This window comes from Bos indicus x Bos taurus, chromosome 15, assembly GCF_003369695.1.
Source record: "Bos indicus x Bos taurus breed Angus x Brahman F1 hybrid chromosome 15, Bos_hybrid_MaternalHap_v2.0, whole genome shotgun sequence".
Lineage (NCBI taxonomy): Eukaryota > Metazoa > Chordata > Mammalia > Artiodactyla > Bovidae > Bos > Bos indicus x Bos taurus.
This window is the reverse complement of record NC_040090.1, coordinates 25,811,319-25,829,506: the sequence shown is the minus strand read 5'-3', so window position 1 is coordinate 25,829,506 and position 18,188 is coordinate 25,811,319. Positions and strand designations below refer to the sequence as shown.

The 18,188-nt window shown below is 43.1% G+C and overlaps 1 protein-coding gene across 1 annotated transcript in view; it reads right to left on the bottom strand.

Annotated features, from left to right (window-relative positions):
• LGR4 (leucine rich repeat containing G protein-coupled receptor 4) overlaps positions 1-17,926 on the bottom strand; it is a 106,006-nt gene extending 88,080 nt beyond the window's left edge. The window contains exon 1 of the mRNA XM_027562793.1: positions 17,202-17,926. Coding sequence (XP_027418594.1) covers positions 17,202-17,386 — 185 coding nt within the window. The 5' untranslated portion in view covers positions 17,387-17,926. The remainder of the gene's footprint in view (positions 1-17,201) is intronic.
• Between the last annotated feature and the right edge of the window lie 262 nt (positions 17,927-18,188).

The following is an 18,188-nucleotide window of genomic DNA, read 5'->3' as shown; positions in this document are numbered from 1 at the left end:
CCACAACTTTTTAAATGCGCTCATTTTTTAAACCACAAGTATGAATTTATATAATCACCACTGCAGTCACTATAAGGAACTGCTCCCTCGCCACATAAAAACAAAAATACGGGCATATTACTCTACTTGAAACAAAGCCCTGGATAGAATGAATACTTTCAATTCTTCCTGGTAAAATATTTTCAATTCCTTGCAGAAAATAGACACTTTCAATTCCACAAACTTGGAAAATAAATATTAAAACCTCCCATAATGTTGTGGATGTTCAATAAAAAATATTCTCAGGGAAAACTCTGCTCTCACCTCTAATCCTCACTTTAGGGCACTAGACACAGCTACGTGCTCAGTCATGTCTGACTCTTTGTGACCCCATGGATGGTAGCCCGCCAGGCTCCTCTGTCCGTGGGGTTTTCCAGGCAAGAATACTTGAGGGGTTGCCATTTCCTCCTCCTTCCTAACCCAAGGATCAAGCCTGTGTCTCCTGCATTGCAGGCAGATTCTTTACCGCTTGAGCCACTGGGGAAGCCCAGAGGCAACTCCACCTATGCTAAAAACTAAATGAAATAAAATAAAGACTTCTCTTCGCCATCACGGCCCCATCACTGTACCTCTTTAGTCTCATTGTTCTCCTACCTCTAACCCTAGCCACCACTGACCAATTCTCCATCACTCTAAAATTTTGTCATTTCTAGGCTGTTTTAAATGGGATCATGCAGCAGATGTAACCTTGAGGCTGGTTTTCTTGCCCAGCATAATACCCATGGGAACTATCCATGCTTATGCACGTATCAACAGTTGGCTATCTTACTGCTGTGTAGTAGTCCACTGTATTGATATACCAGTTTATTATGGCATGTGCAAATACACGCAATGCACTGATCCTTTTATGTTTTAACTAAATTATAATTATGGGGTGGGGAGGAACTTTTAAAATCTAGTTTTGCCATTGCTTAAGATGGGTTCATATTCCAACAGATACTGACTGACTCTCTTAATCAGTAATTACCTTAATCACTCTGGGATTCAAGGCTTCCCTGGCAACTCTTAAATAGTGGTTCCCCTTCATCCTGTTTTATTTTTCTTGATAGTACTTAATATTAGCTGATCTTATATGTTTGTTGTGTTTATTTTTTTACTGTCTACCACCACCCCTACCCCAGCCCAAGCCAGCTAAGTTACATGAAGAGAGGCACACTGTCAGATATTGTCAGATATGTCAGATATGTCTGACAATATCTGCGTCTCCATCTCTAAGAACAATTCCTAATACTTACGAAATACATGCTGAACAAATTAATTTTTAAAGCAATGACTTATTAACCCAATAAGTAAATATTACTTTCGAGCTTATTTCATGAACTATTATACCAATACTAACAGCTCTCAGAAAATAGTTTGAACTGATAAAATTATTCACACAAAACTGTTTTACTCACCTCACCTACAATTTCCATCAAGTACTGGACCCTGAGAGACTGGACAATAAACAAGGGAGAAGCACAGAAAATCTCACCATCCGACAAGCATAAGCCACAGGTAACATGTCAAAGTCTCATTAAATATTAAAGATTTACATAATCAAAGAAAAGACCATCTACTCTGATAACATGCTTCCTTCTCCTTTGTTTTGTCAACATACACTGGAAGGCTACCAATGGTTCTGGGCAAGTCATACAACTAAATGCAACTGGATTTCTTCCAGGTTAAATGGAGACCGTCAACCAGACCAATAGTCTTCTACCAGCTCTTAAAAGAAGTGAACTTTCCAGAAAGGAGGGAAGGACAGAAAAATATCAGCAAAAATTTGGTTATGATTCATGTAGTTGAAATGCTGAAAAAATACTAAATAGATACAAGATCTTTAAACATGTAAATATATGTATGTGTATGTAAATATACATATATGTGTGTGAAAGTGAAAGTGGTAGTGGCTCAGTCCTGTCTGACTCTTTGCCACCCCATGGACTATAGCCTGCCAGGCTTCCTGTCCATGAGATTTCCCAGGCAAGAATACTGGAGTGAGTTCCCATTTCCTTCTCCAGGGGATCTTTCCAACCTAGCGATCAAACCTGCATCTCCTGCACTGTAGGTGGATTCTTTACTATCTGAGCCATATAAATACATATAAATACAGCCTCTGTGCTGAGTGGCTCATAACACACACAAGATTTTTAGGACCATTGCACCAGAGACCTTTAAGATTTAGAAGGGTCTGAATCTACATTCTAAGAAGCTGAGAACACTTCAAGCCAAGAACAAACAGATTTAATCTCTCCAGAGCTAACTCCTCATCTATAAAACAAGTAGTTCATGATATCCACCATACAAAGATAAATGCCTACCTCTAAGAAGAGGACTAAAAGACACTGTCCCATATAACCCACTCAACCAAATAATCCTGGTCTGAAAAAGCAAGATCCAGCATCTCATCCACAAAACCTTATTTATTACCTGTGCACCCGCACCTCCCCCCTGCCCCCGGGGGTTTCTCCATCTATCAAATGGAAAATAAAAGCATGTGCTTTAGAGGGTTGATAGGAGTATTAAATGGATAATACATGCAAAGGCGCTTCACCAATGCCTGGTATTCAATGACATTTGTTATTTTTAGCATCTATGTTCATAACAAGATGATGATAATGGTTTATTTGTATGGCAAGACAGACCATGAAGCAGCTCTTCAAGACAAAGAATGCAACTTCAGCGAAATGAAATTGCAAAATGCTTCCAGAAGACCACCTGCAGTGTTACCAGGTAAATGACCCTCCGAGCTGGGGGCTGGTACATTCAAAATCAAAACTGTGGTCACAGATTCGGTGGTGAACAGCCCTGCTGTTAAAGGAAAGAGCACACTGATTCAAACAGGAACCCATTCAGTCTGTAAAATATTAACAGCTTAATAAACATCAGCTCACAATCCAAAAACACGGTGTTCAAGTCAACTGAAGAGTACCAGCTAAATTAATACCAAGTTGACTACATGAAATGCCTTGAGGGGGGAAAAAAAGGCTCATGGGTGATTCACTTTTATGCTGACTTCCCTATAAAAACATCTTCAACAGGAGAGGCAGGAAATTCCAGTGAGTGAAAGGGGGCAGCTATATGGAAACCATCATACTGCACACTTTGCTTTCTAATTTACTTCAGGGCTTTGGTTTAAAGAAGCACATTCAGAAATTTGTTTCTCCTTAAGAAACCAAAAAGTGAGTATGCTGACAGATTTGATCCTCATATACCATTCGAGGGAATTCCACACAAAAAAAACCAAGCCAAAAGTCACACAATAATATTTATTTTCCTGACATGGAAAAACACTATTAACATAGAAAACGATGTGAAAGCTTTTAAACAAAGATGTACAGAAAGCAAGGAGACCAAGTGAGGGAGACTTTTTTTTTTAATTCTGCTATGAATAAAACATAATTTTACCTGGTAAATTGATTTTATTTTTTATTTTTATTTTTTTGGCCAAGCTGCATGGCATGTAGGATCTTAGTTTCCTGACCAGGGATCAAACCCATGCCCACTGCAGTGAAGTGTGGAATCTTAACCACTGGACTGCCAGGGAAGTCCTGAATTGATTTCTGAACATAAGTTACTCCTAAATCAAGTGACAGTCTCCCACTGCGTGTACACATGTACATGTGTATGCTTTTTGAGGATACTTAATTTTCAATTCTGTTTTTCTCCCCCTGTAATAATCTGTAGCTTCTCACCATTTCTTTTAAATTTTAACCTTTACCTTTTCTGAAACTGTGAACTCTCCAAGTTAACTACAGGATGGACAAGTAAATACCAAACACCAACTACCACCCACGAACTGGGATGTCAGCACAAGTTACCTAACCCTTTCCAACTTCGTTTGCTCAGCCATAAAATGGGAACCATGCCACGTGTAACATGCCAAAGACACAAGAAGGCCTAGCAATTCCTTACCAAATTTCCATTTTTTTGAATCAGACTTGCCAAACACAAATGCACTAATAACGCAAAGTTTTTTCACTGTCAGCAAAATGCTCCACTTTGGTCTCATTTCCACACGAATCCTTGGGGTATCACAGTTAACTGCTGGGTATCAAAAAGAAGGCTGAGAATTCTACTTTGGTAAATGCACAGACATTTAAACATAACCAATCTTTAGCAACTTCTGCAAATGCCACATACATACCATGTTAACAATAATATTGAGGCTATAAGTAATTCCCTGAAGAAGGAAATGGCAACCCACTCCAGTATTCTTGCCTGGAGAATCCCATGGACAGAGGAGCCTGGTGGGCTGCAGTCCACGGGGTTGTAGTAATTAGGGATACCAATTACATAATTAGGGATACCAAACCTCTAAGACATTAAAATCTATACCAACATTTTCTTATTAACATATACTTACCATATGCCCCAGGAGCTCACTTCTACGTATTTATACAAGTAAAATGAAAACCTCTACATGTTCATACAAAACCCTTATATAAATATTCATAATGGCTTTATTCTCGTTATTGCCAAGAACTGGACAAACAGCAGATGTCCCTCAACTGTGGCATTGATAAAAGAATTGTGGTACATCCATATAATGGAATACCAGGGAAGCTGTGGTGGCTCAGATGATAAAGAATCTGCCTGCAAAAAAAAGAAAAAGAATCTGCCTGCAATGCAGGAGACACACGTTCAATCCCTGGGTCGGGAAGATCCCCTTGAGAAGAAAATGGCAACTCACTCCAGTATTCTTGCTTGAAGAATTCCATGGACAGAGAAGCCTGGCAGGCTATAGTCCATGGAGTTGCAAACAGTCAGACATGACTGAGTGACTAACACACTACTCTACTAAATATAATGAATATTCCTTGACAATAAAAAGGAATATTACACGTAGAAACCCAACAAGACGGTAACGACATGGTAGAATCTCAAACGCATTACGGTAAGTCAAAGAAGCCAGGCACAAGACTATAATCTGTTGCTTTCCATGTACCACTTACATTCTGCTGCTGCTACTGCTGCTAAGTCCCTTCAGTCGTGTCCGACTCTGTGCAACCCCATAGACGGCAGCCCACCAGGCTCCTCCATCCCTGGGATTCTCCAGGCAAGAACACTGGAGTGGGTTGCCATTTCCTTCTCCAATGCATGAAAGTGAAAAGGGAAAGTGAAGTCACTCAGTCATGTCTGACTCAACAATCCCATGAACTGCAGCCTACCAGGCTCCTCCGTCCATGGGATTTTCCAGGCAAGAGTACTGGAGTGGGTTGCCATTGCCTTCTCTGACTTACATTCTGGTAAGTGCAAAATAATATGTGACCCAAGGCAGAAGAGAGATCATCAGTTGCCAGGGACCAGAAGTGGGGAGACAGGTTGACTACCAAGGGCACAGGGGGGGTGATGGGGATGTTCTAGATCTGAACAGTGTTGGTGGTTATATTCCTGTACACTAGAAAGGGTGAGCTTTTAAGATTGAGAGGTTTAGGGGAGTTTTCTCCATGAATTCATAGTTACGAAGATCAGTTAAGCAGTCAAAGAAGGAAGACGGAACACCAGTTATTTTAGAATAAACATACAGAGTCACTAACAGAAAGTGAGGGGAACCTCAAATAGACTCATTCATGAATAATTGGAAAACCAAAAGTTTTTAAAATATAAACTCCCAAGAACTTCTTAAAATGTAACTTTCCAAATTTAAAGGAAATGTATCATAATCAAGCACTACAAAAGGAATTCATATAAGAAACCATGAGAGGCAGCAATGTCTATTTAGCATGTTGATTTACAGCAAATTTTCAGTAATGAGAGCAAGAACCATCAGAAATATCTTCTACATAGCTGAGTCCCTTTGCTGTCCATATGAAACTATCACAACATTGTTAATTGGCTATACTTTAATATAAAATTTAAAAAATGTTTTAAAAGGAAATACCTTCTAGATGAGATGTATACATTTAAATATTTGCTTCTATCAGGGATAAAACAGGGATAAAACTCACTTCCTTTTCAAGCTGTCATCCACTCTTGACAAAACCAGCCAGCACGTCTAAGAAACAATAGAACTAGAAATTCAAGCTCGGGTAACTTAAGGGCTGGAAAGGACCCTGACGAAATCTATGTCGTTATTTCCTCCGCCAAAGTCATGAATCTTCTCATCTTTGGTGTCATAGGGTGCTGCTTTTTTCCACCCCCTCTTCTGCAATGCCACATCAGCCAGGGTAGTGCCAAGGGCAAATTCTTTTAATGCAGAAGAAGACCTGAAAAAGACAGCAGTTGATTTACCCCTCTTTTCCACATTCTTGGCCCTCTCCTGCTACACCTGCCGACAAGCCTCCACACTGTGGATTTAGATGCCACAAAGCAAAGCCGTTAATGCTCGCTGAACTGAAACCAAGTCCCCAGTAGAAGCTGGTGCTATGCGACAGAAACCTTAAAGGTCAATGTGGTGGGCCTTGGCTAGCAGGAGAATGATCAATGGACCTCCTTCTGCAGATTGACAAGAAGATAAACATCAAGGCTGACAGTCCTCAAGGCATATTCTATCATTCTATCCATCAAACGGACGCCACATATCAAACCTGGGAGAATAGCCTTAAAACATTCCAAATACACACACAAATTCCCTTTGGTGAAATAACTGATCTAGTAGAAAACCCCACTATGGAAGCTGGTCATATAAAGTTAAATCAAACTAATATTAGACACTGATTTATCCAAAACATGAGATTGGCTTTCCACAGAATGTAATGGGGCTTTGGGAAACACAGTCTGATTGCTAACAGCAGAGCCTGTGGTTAGCACACAAACTTGCCAACTTACCATGAAGGATGAAGCCTTCTGCTGCATGCCCTCACAGCCCCAGACTGTTTGCAAAGGGCAGGGATGAAATATTCCATATGTTTTCTTTGTCAGTGACATGGCTATTGAAAGCAAGGCCATGGTAGTCTCCCTGCTGAGGGACTGGGTCAAGCTATTCATGTGTAACCAGGCAGATGTCAAGATGGTAATGGGAAAAACATCTCAAACATTTTTTTTTTTTTTTTTTTTTAGAGAAAGAGACTGGGGTAGAAAATGCACAACTGTATTTGAAACCCTCAGCCAATCTAAATAGGTTGTTAGCACTTTTGCATGTGTTAGCTGCTGCTCTGGCTTTACTATTCATTTTCAAAAATCAGAGCTAAACTGAAACCCAGAAAAGTTTTTAAGGTTTCTGAGAAAGATTTAAGTGTGCTTACCAAGAATGCCATATAACTTTTGAGCAATGTGTGAAAGATTTTAAAGAAGGGATTTTAGTTCTAAAATTACTCCAAGGATAATAAGCTTTTCTTTATCCATAAAACACAAGCATTGGTCTCAAACATTAAAAAAAAACCAAAACACAGGTATCCAATAACAAGTAAAATATCAAAGTACTTAAAAGAGAAAGTAATCTTATAATCTGCATATTGTTACAAAGTGATATGAAGAGACAAGAACCCAGCTAAACTGTCAAACCTGAACAAATCTTATCCATCCCCAATATGGAAAGTGATGAGAAACTGCTGGGCACTCACTGGCATGAGGTTTCTTAAATTTACTGCATGAAAATCCTCAGTGTTCGAAAGTCTGGAAGCAGAAAATGAGTGTCTAGAGATTACCTCTTCTCCCCTGGTGGTCAAATGGTTAAGAATCCACCTACCAGTGCAGGGGACACGGGTTGGATCCCTGGTCTGGGAGGATTCCACACGCTGTGGAGCAACTAAGCCCACAGCACAGCACAACTGCTGACCCCGCGCTCTGCAACATAAGAAGCCGCTACAACGAGAAACCCACGCACCGCAAGGAAGAGCAGCCCCCACTAGAGAAAACCCTCATGCGGCAAGGAAGACTGCACAGCCAGAAAATAATTAATTAAATTTAAAAAAATAAATAAAGATCACACTGACACTGTCTCAGGTTACCTGCCCATTTACAATGAGGAGAAACAAGGTGTCCCCCTATTAGGAGAGCATCCTTTGACTTGACCAGCCATCTCAGGGAAGCAATGGCCAGCCAGAGACTAAGGCAAGAAAGCATGATTTTCCCTGAGCTCTCTCCTCTAGAGAAACTGTAACCTCCAACCATTAGGCTTTCTTGTTGCAAAGGGAGCAGCACCACCTACAAGAAGGGATCTTGATAAAAACATACACATTGTCCTTTCTCCACCAGGATCTTTACAGTTTTCTGAATGAAAAGTCTGCTAGCCAAGGAGACATTTTCCCATTAGTATGAGGCTCACTGTGAAGTTTCCAACAGGCTATGAACCTGATATACATTCAAAGAACCAGAGAAACAGAGTTTAGAATTCTAAATCTAAATTACTTAAAGGGATAGCACACATAGACAACTGCTTAGTCACTCGCCAAGGAAATGACATAATGTAATGGGTCCTTCAGTTCAGTTCAGTTGCTCAGTCGTGTCCGACTCTTTGCAACCCCATGGACTGCAGCACGCCAGGCCTCCCTGTCCATTACCAACTCCCGGAGTTTACTCAAACTCACGTCCGGGTCAGTGATGCCATCCAACCATCTCATCCTCTGTCATCCCCTTCTCCTCCTGCCTTCAATCTTTCCCAGCATCAGGGTCTTTTCAAATGAGTTAGTTCTTCACATTGGAGAAGGCAATGGCGCCCCACTCCAGTACTCTTGCCTGGAAAATCCCATGGAGGGAGGAGCCTGGTGGGCTGCAGTCCATGGGGTCACTAAAAATCAGACATGACTGAGCGACTTCACTTTCACTTTTCACTTTCATGCATTGGAAAAGGAAATGGCAACCCACTCCAGTGTTCTTGCCTGGAGAATCCCAGGGACGGGGGAGCCTGGTGGGCTGCCGTCTATGGGGTCACACAGAGTCGGACACGACTGAAGCGACTTAGCAGCAGCAGTTCTTCACATCAGGTGGCCAAAGTATTGGAGTTTCAGCTTCAGCATCACTACTTCCAATGAATATTCAGGACTTATTTCCTTTAGGATCTCCCTGCAGTCCAAAGGATTCTCTTACGGTCACTCAAACAGGTCATGCTGAAATTTCTTACATATGACCCTTGAAGTCAAGTGAACTCCTTTTGCAGATGGAAAAGCCGATGGCCCAAGGGATTAAGTGATATCCCCAGGACTTCCCTGGTGGATATCAGGGAAGCTTCCAGAAGTAAAGAATCTGCCTGCATGCTGCAGAGCAGCTAAGCCTGTGCTCTACAACTACTGAGCATGTATGCCTAGAGCCTGTGCTCTGCAACAAGAGAAGCCAAGAGTTACCTCCACTTGCTGCAAATGAAGACAGCCCACACAGCAACTAAGAGTCAGTGTGGCCAAAATTTTTTTTAATTCTTTAAAAAAAAAAAGTGATCTCCCCAAGTGCGCAGATTGAGGATCTCAGAGGTCTTGATTCCTGGAAACCACACTTTCAAAAATTAAACCATTTCTGAAGTCTTGTTCATAAAAACAGGTGCATAAAAAGAACACTGAAGAGTAGACAGTGACATAAAAAACTGGATTATGAGACCATGGATCCAAAATGACCTTGAGGAGAGCAGAAGACCAACCTGAAAAGTTTTTCTTTGTTACAAAGATAAGAAAACATTAAGATTTTAAAACACACACCACTAATCAAACGAGACGAACTAGCAGTAGCACCGAATAGATGAGAAGTGGGATTATAATAAACTGCTAAGTTCCAGTCAGTAAATCCACATGTAATGTTTTTATAATAAGTGAAAGCACTAGTCACTCAGTCATGACCAACTCTTGGAGACTCCATGGGCTGTAGTTCACCAGGCCCCTCCGTCCATGGGATTCTCCAGGCAAGAATAATGGTGTGTGTTGCCATTTCCTTCACTGGGGGATCTTTTCAACCCAGGGTTTGAACCTTGGTCTCCTGCCTTGCAGGCAGATTCTTTACCATCTGAGCCACCAGGGAAATCAAGCTTTAAAACATGATACTAAATGTTAAAATGCATTGAATATTCCTTTCTTAACTCTGATCAAATTGTAGAATTCTGTACATGCTTGATGTGAGATAAGAAGAGCCTGAAAAGGTCTCCTCTCTCCTGAGAAAAATCTAGTCTGCCAAGCCCTTCTCATAGTATCCATATCATTTATATACTTTCTCTGAGGGCCTTTTAGCATGAAGCTTACCTGGTAGGTAAATAGGTAAAGCCAGAAGTTAATCAACATCATAGCCCAATCTCCACTGTTTCAGAGAGAAGACTGCCAACTTGGAACCACACCTCCTACCTTGCACTTCCAAACAAGAAGTGTGAATCAGAGTGAAACTTCTGATGGCCAACTGTCTATCTTGCTAGGAAAACAGCTCCAGTCAAGCTCTTCAGGGCAGTCAGATGTCACCACTTGTACTGGGTGACTGTGGCTTATACTGAGAGCTCCATGTGGGTCCTCAGACCCTGGAGGGAATGGACAAGTGGGGTCCCAAGCAATCCTAGGCCCATTCCTCAGTCATGCTTCCCACAGCACCAAGGGAAAGGTGCCATCTCCTTGCCAAAGTTATGTTGCCCTACCTGGGAAGGAAAATTTCCCCACAGAAGACTTTAAAAATATACAGGAATGGGGAGAATCCAACTTACGATTTTTCTGGATCCCAGGCTCTGAAATCTGATTCAAAGAATAAAAATATTCTGCTGTCAGTGTGCATTTCCATTCTTTTAATGGTCAGTTTTATATTTAAAACTTTGTTTAAAAAAAGCTACATTCTCCTAGGGTAAAAATAAAGGCGGGGGGAGCTAAAACTCAAGGAGATTACTTAACTTTTTACTTGATTCAGAATACTTAAATACAAATGAAACATGAAGGATAAAGTATCATTAACTATCCCATAATAGATTAAATATGCTTTCCCACTACATGTTTTCTCACTAGCACAGACAGCAGACCAGACTGGGATCTAAACGTATACTGTCTTGGTCCAGCTGCCTCCCAAAATATCTATGGTTTACATTTCCTTACAAGGATATTCTTATATTCTTAATGGGCCAACATAGCTGCCAAGAGGGGTGGTTCAATGTTTTTCTCACAAGATCTTTCAGTACAGTAAAGCTAAGAGAACTATCAAAATATATGTTTTTAATGTTCATTATACTCTTAGATGGACATACCTGAACCCCAATCATTTGCATTTAAAATAAGAGATGCCAAAAGACAAATCTTACTGCAGGGGTGGAGGGACTAGGCTAGCATGCTCTTTTAACTAGTAAAATATGTAACGGTATCAAAACATACTTTAGAGACTAAAAACAACCACCCATTCAGAGTTTTAACTGCCTGTACAGAACGCACAATACTTCTATACATTTGCTAAAAACAGTCCCAGCCATATAAAAAGTTTAATAACAAATATTTGTCTATGGGTGGGTGATTTCAGAGTACACTACAAGATAACCACATCTTGCCATTTAAAGAGGGTATTTGAGTAGTAACTTGCTCAAGTCTTTAGAAAGTTGAGATGTTACTAAATGTATATGAACTAGAAAATCATTTCTAAACTCAGTTTTGAATTCATTCAATTTCAGACAGTAGAGCGGATACCTGGCCTGCTGTCTGCCCATCAAGTGTTGAAACACAAAAGAAATATCTGGGAAGGCAAACAAATTAGTTATTGTGTAAGAGTACTGATTTGTTAAATGCCTTAACTGTTTTTTCTTCACTGACAGACTTTAAAGCTAAAGTATTTTATTATCCTCAATGAATCTTTCGAAAAACTACACTTCACTGAACAAAACTGGGGGGAAAAAGGGAAAAAATTAGCCATACCCTTGTCTATATAGGAAAACAAGCTTTTGGCATCGCCGAAAACTTGAAGGCTGCAGGAGGCAATTAAAGAGCAAGCTAGATAATACATTTCTAAAGTCAAAACCTTGATCTCTAGTTTAAAAAAAAAAATGAAAAGAAAAGCTGTCTTATCAAGTTACATTAGTTACATTTTCCAGAGTTAAAGGCACATTGGGGAGGGTTTAACTTTTAACCCAGGTATACTGATAAATACTGAGCTTTTATGGAAATATATCTTTTTTTTAAAGAGAAAAAGTGAAAAACAGTCTTGGAAAAATTTCAGAGTCACTGAAAGAGTCTTACAACTTGCTAGACAATCTATACAGATTTAGAGAGACTGAAAGCAGTGAGAGCCATTAGTCACCAATATCCATTACTTCTTGATAAGAAAAACGGGAATAAAAGGATAAATAAGCACAACCAAGGAGACCAAAGACCAAAATCCAAACTCGCAGGCTGTCAGTGCTTTCTACTATAAAGATGACTAAAATAAGAATTTGAGAGATAACCTGACAGAGGCCAAGAAAATGCCCAAACTTGCCTGGATCCACCTACTAGTACAGAACTTTGATCTTCCCTAAGAGATTAAGTTGTCAAATGTTACCTTATGACTCTAATGGTAAGAGCCAAGTGCCTGGACATTAAATGCTTGTGATACCATAACTGTCATTAGCATTGAGTTGGGCTGAGAATCATAAAATATTAGTGGTTACCACAAGCCTTCAGGAGCCCCAGAAGGAGAGTCACTGGTTTAAACCCTGGGTACAACTCAGACCACACCCAGCACATTGTTGCCTTGTGAGGCAGTGTGTTTCCCAGTCAATGGACACATTCCAGTAGAGTTGGACAATTGGAGAAGTGTTCTGGGGTGGGGGAGAGATTTCAGGATTGAGACACCTACACTACTCTTAACACAAGAGAGAGATCAGACAAACGTATTGGGAAAAACTCAAATCAAACAGAAAGAAAACTCTTGGCAGTAAGAGTTGTTTACTTCCTTATTCTCAGGTGAAGAAACCAAGGCCCTGAAGGGTTAAGTATGTCACCACTCAAGGTCACCTGTGTGATTTATTGACAGATCTGGAAACCAGCTTTCTGTATTCCCAGCAGAATGCTCTTTCCTCTTGAATTGAAAGAAAATCCAGCAGTTCACTAGTTTGTGGAATGAAGGACCTGTACTTAAAGATGTTCATATATTGCCCTTGTTTAGAACAAAGTTGCCTGGTATATAACACAAATACTTCTCTAGAAAGACAGCCCACAGAAAATAAGCTAACAATGAAATTTACAGAGAGTAATTCAGACACCAAGATATCAAGACTTGACCATCAAAAAAGGCATAAACATTTAGCCACTGATTACTGACCTACCTGGGAATACAACTAACATTAGAGGAAACATAAGAAAATATTTTCAAATAATACTGTTAAAAGAAAGGTGCTTGGTATCATGAAAAAAGTACACCTTAGGGAAGAATTTGAGATGATGCTTCCCAAAGAAGAAAAAACAACAGATTATTTTTTAAAACCCTTCAAAGCCCCTCAGGTAACCATCAATTTTATATAGAAAGCTTGCTAACCTGCCTCTGTACAGGGTACGCACACTGTGAAGGCTGGAGAGATTATGACTAATTACATGGAAGTGAGGACGTTGAGTAACTTTTTGTACAGTATCCAAATTACTGAAACAGAGTGATTTTATTTTCCAAGTGTGAAGCCATACCGACAGGAAACAAGCGGGGCTATTCTACCCCAGCAAAGCGCCTTAGCTAGTCAGGCATTCTGCAACAAGTCTCCATGGCAAATTTCCTAACACACACTTCTAAACACAAAGAACTCTTCCTCAGAGTGAGTGGCAATAAATAGGCTTGTGCAACTTCAACTAGAAGGATATTCAGATCCTTCTGGGATCTTTTCACGAAAGCAGCAGAACGCTATAGTCACCTTGCCATCCTAAAATTGTGAAAGGATTATAAAATCATAGAACATCTGGAAGCTACAAGCAGCCTAAATAGGACCTAGGGAATCCAATGACTTCATTTTTCCAATGAAAAACTGTCACCCACCTCCCGAAAAAAAAGGTAGAATGACTTGCTCAAGGCCACCCAATTACTGAGTAGCATGGTAAGAACTATTACAGTCAAGAGCTCAAACCCACTACCCTCTCCACAAAGCCACAGAAACAGCCTTTATAATCCTAAAACTATGCACCAGATATAACCTAGGATGTGGAAATTTGTGTCCCTACAGGTCTCAAATTTTGTGGCCACACAAACCAGAGAACATACATTCACAATCCCTTCCCCACCTCCAGCGTGACTTCATCTCTTTATCTCCCCATCAAGAATCTTGGAACACAGGTGATTAAGACAGACCTTATTAGATCTAATAGAGGAATAACCTTGAATCTTTTTGATTAAAAATACACGTTGGAATTTTAATACTAGTCAGAGCACTTCCTTTCAAACATGTCAGGGTGAAGTGTGACAAGCCATTGCACTGTGACACAGGATGGGGAACTGCTGCTGCGAAATATAAATAATCACTACAGGTGCAGCCGATGCTGTGAACACAAGAATCTCATCAACAATACTGAGGATTAGATCTGATTTTGCCCCTAGACTTGGATAAAGCAGCTTTCGGCAGGAAATAGACACTGTTAGACTGAACAAGTTTAAACGAGCCTGAAGGAGAAGAAGCAGGTAGCCTCCTCACTCTGGGGCCTTCTCAGATCTGGACAAAAGGCTAAATGCTGAGAATGCGGAGTTTGGCAATCCCGTGTGGGAATGAGGGCTGAATTCCAATCCCCAATTCTGCCCCTTGGTGTGCCCTGAAGTCCTTATTTATTCACTGCAACATTTTTAAAGTGCTTCCTGGGTACCGGGCTCTGTGCAACTCCACGTTGAATAAAATAAAATCCCTGCTCTGTCGACCAAGAGTCTCCAATATGGGATGTGTACACCCCTGAGTGAGGTGAAGGTGAGATGCCACTGATGAATGACAAAAAAATACAAGAACTGATTTAAAATTATAGTCTCATCGTTTTGACTTCTATTTTTGTGATTACCATTTTACGGATAACTAAATAGGCCTTGGTGCCCATGCTCCAGAAGTTAGAAAATCAGTCAATCAAAGTTTGGGAACCCTTGATCTAGTCCCTTGGTGTGTAGCTTAGGCTCACCAAAGCTGTGATGGGACAGCAAATCAGAAGTACTTGCAAACAGACCACGGGTGATTCCAAGATGTCTTGTAAGATCAACTGTTGAATGGGCAGATCATAGCACCCACCCCTCCCCAATGTGGCTTTTGAAGTCACTGATTTTCCAAAATGCAAATATACTGACCTTGTGACGCCCTTTACATGCACTGGTCATATAACATATACTTTTAAGGGTGAAATGGAGAGTATTCAGGTGAAATAAGGAGTTGTCAGGTGTATAATACTCTACAGGTCATGAAGTGAAGAAGAAAATGTAACACAAGTGCCCACTACCACAGCTCAGAAAGTGCTACGATGATGCTAGTTTAGGCAATCTGATCTGGACTGGTGCCAATTATCTTCATGTTTCCCAAGCCATCCAGTCACTTGTGTAAGGCTCAAAGTCAAAAACAGGACATTGGTGAATTCTAAAGAAAGATGTCTGATGCTGTATAGCAAGGAGTGCACTCTCCTAAAAATGTTGTATTTCTTTGTGCTTTTTAGGTAATAAGGTAAAACAGCCCTTTTCCTTACAGAGCAGGCAAGACTAGTCATTAAAACTCAAGGAATCTGCTCACAAGGTCTTTTCAACTGGTCAAAATAGTAAAAGTATGCTTTTCTCTCTGGGGCTTGAAAGAATTGTCAGGGAAAGGTACCTCTTCTGCAATGAATTCCCTAAAAGTTTAAAGAGGTCTTGGGGGAAAAAACAGTCCCATCCCCTCTACCTAGTCTTCTTTCCTTCTGGTTCCCCACTCCCACCCCAACTTTTCCACATAATGTATCTTTTGTAGGCAAAATGCTCCTCACTGCAAAGTTAACATTTTTCATGGAAAAGTTAAATTTCACCTTATTGAAGGAAAATGACTTCAATTATGTAACTTCAAGCTGAAAGGAGGGGGATAAAAAAAGAGGAGTGGTGGTGGCCAAAGAATGACACCGGTTCCAAGGCAACTGGCCACAATACTCAAAAAAAAAAAAAACACCCATTGGCAGACGGCAAGCAGAACAGTTCCCACCACCCACCTGGAGACAGCAATACTCTGGCCTGAATAGAGAGGATTCTCCATGGGGGTCTGCTCTTTCCAACTGTCTAGGTCTAAGAGATCCCCCTCAGGAGGTATAAGGTAAAAGGAAATTCCCTTTACCCAAGGCCTTTCAGAACCCCTTTCTCTCTCAGTTCTTTCACTGCCCTTGATTTAATCTGGCCACACAGCACAAGGAGGAACAGGAGCCTACCCCAAGCCCGGCACTCAATTATCCTACTCTTTCTCTACGGAGGCCATTTGCCAATGCCACCTCCGGCACCTATTTCAGATTCTTCTTTTCTGAAGCGAATGTCTAAAAGCAGAGACTGTCCCCATTTGTGGAGAGGGTCTGTGGAAGTCAGAACCATTTGAGCGACTTCCCCAACCTCGGGGAGCTCAAAAGGAAAGTTCTCCTGGTTAAGCAACAACAGAAAACGGCTACCTTTCGAGACGGGCAGAGTTTATGCTCTAGTACTTTCATTTTCCTCCAGTATCCTGTACTTCAGGTCAGCATTCCTTCTTTAAAAGGCCTTGTTGGGTAAGAAGACTAATACATTCAGAGAAACCTGCAATTTCCCCTCCTTCTCCCTTGTTTTGGCCTGGCTTCCCCGCGCGCTCCAGAACCCCAGGCGCTGGCTGATGAGTCCGGAGTGCAAGCGGACCCAGGTGCCAGGTTGCTCTCCCCGGACAGAGCCAAACAGGAAGGCCACTGGCCCTGACTACCGTACAGGTGTTTCTTCTCCCCACATGCTGGAACTCGGGAGGCTCCAGGTGCTTCCCCACGAAAACCTCCTCGGTCTCAGACTCGGGCCAAGTTCGAGGCGCCCTCACCCCTAACGCCTGCAAAGCTCTTGCCAGCTGAGCAGGGGGCCCGGGTGAGAAGAGAAAGTCGCGTGAAAAGGTTGCCAAGGGCAAGCGTTTCCAGATTCCTCTTTCCTCCTCGGCCCCAGATGCACTTGAGAGTTAGGGGGTGTGGGGGAGCTGATGATCGTGCCCTTAAAGCCTGGGAAAAAAAGCTACACGGGTCTCGGACCCGGATTGGCAAAGCTGGGGAAGCCCGTGGCGCTGGAGTGAGTGCCAAAGAGGTGCCGGCGCCCCCTCCCCCCGCCCTCCTCGGCACATTGCGGGGGGTGGGGGTGGGATGGGATCGGCCACTGGCTCCGCCCCCCGGCGCCCTCACCCCGGGCGCCCCCGCAGCCCGACTCACAGCAATTGGGTGAAAGCGCTGAGCCCCTCGGGCACGGCCGTCAGCCCCTTCCCGGAGCAGTCCACCCGACGGTCTCCGTCGCAGCTACAGGGCGCCGCGCAGAGAGGCGGCGCCGCGCCGCTGGGCTCGGCTGAGCCGCGCAGCCCCAGGGCGAGGAAGCAGAGCAACCCCAGCGGGCCCGGCATTGCTGCGGCCGCCACCCGCGCCGGCCTCTCCCGCGGCGCCGCTCGCTCGGCGCGCCTCCGCCGCCCTCCGACGCCCCCCGCCGCCCTGGGCGGCAGGCCTGCGGGTTGGGCCGGGGGCTCTCCTCTCTCGGCAGTCACGCGGGCTCGGCTCCTTCAACAGTCCGCGGCAGCAGCGCAGGAACGCGGCGCTCCGGAGTTTCGCCCTTCCCGCTGCTCCATGGAAGCGCAGAGGCAGCCCCAGGTCCTCCCGCGGCTCAGGCCAGCCGGCCCGGCCGGGCGCAGCTGCGGGGGCCGCGCTCTGCCATCGCACCCGCCTCCTGGTCCCCGGCCTCCCGCCGCAGCCGCTCTTCAAGGTTGCGGAGCGCAGACTTCAGCCATGCCGGCCCCTCGCCCCAGCCCCCGCCCGGCTCTCGCACAAACACCCAGGCTCTTTCTCGCTCTTCTCGCAGCCGCGGCTCGATCTCCTCCCGTCCTTTTTCCCTTCTAGGGTTGCACGCTCGGGTTCCCAAGCCCCCAGCCGCTGGGTTATGCAAATCACTTAGGTACATGCAAAACTAACCCCTCTCCCGGAGCGCCATTGGCCGGGGGAGGTCTCTAGCTCATTACTATGCGAGGAGAGGAGCCACCATTGGCCGAGAGTGGACCAGAAGGGCGTGTGTATCGGGCGTGAGTGACAAGGTGGTGGTGGTGGTGGTAGTTCTAGGCAGAAATCCCTGACTTGGCTCGATTTGCGTGGCAGGTTGTGGATCGAAGGTAGAAGGATCTGAAGACGTAGAATCTGGTTTCCCCCCATACACACACT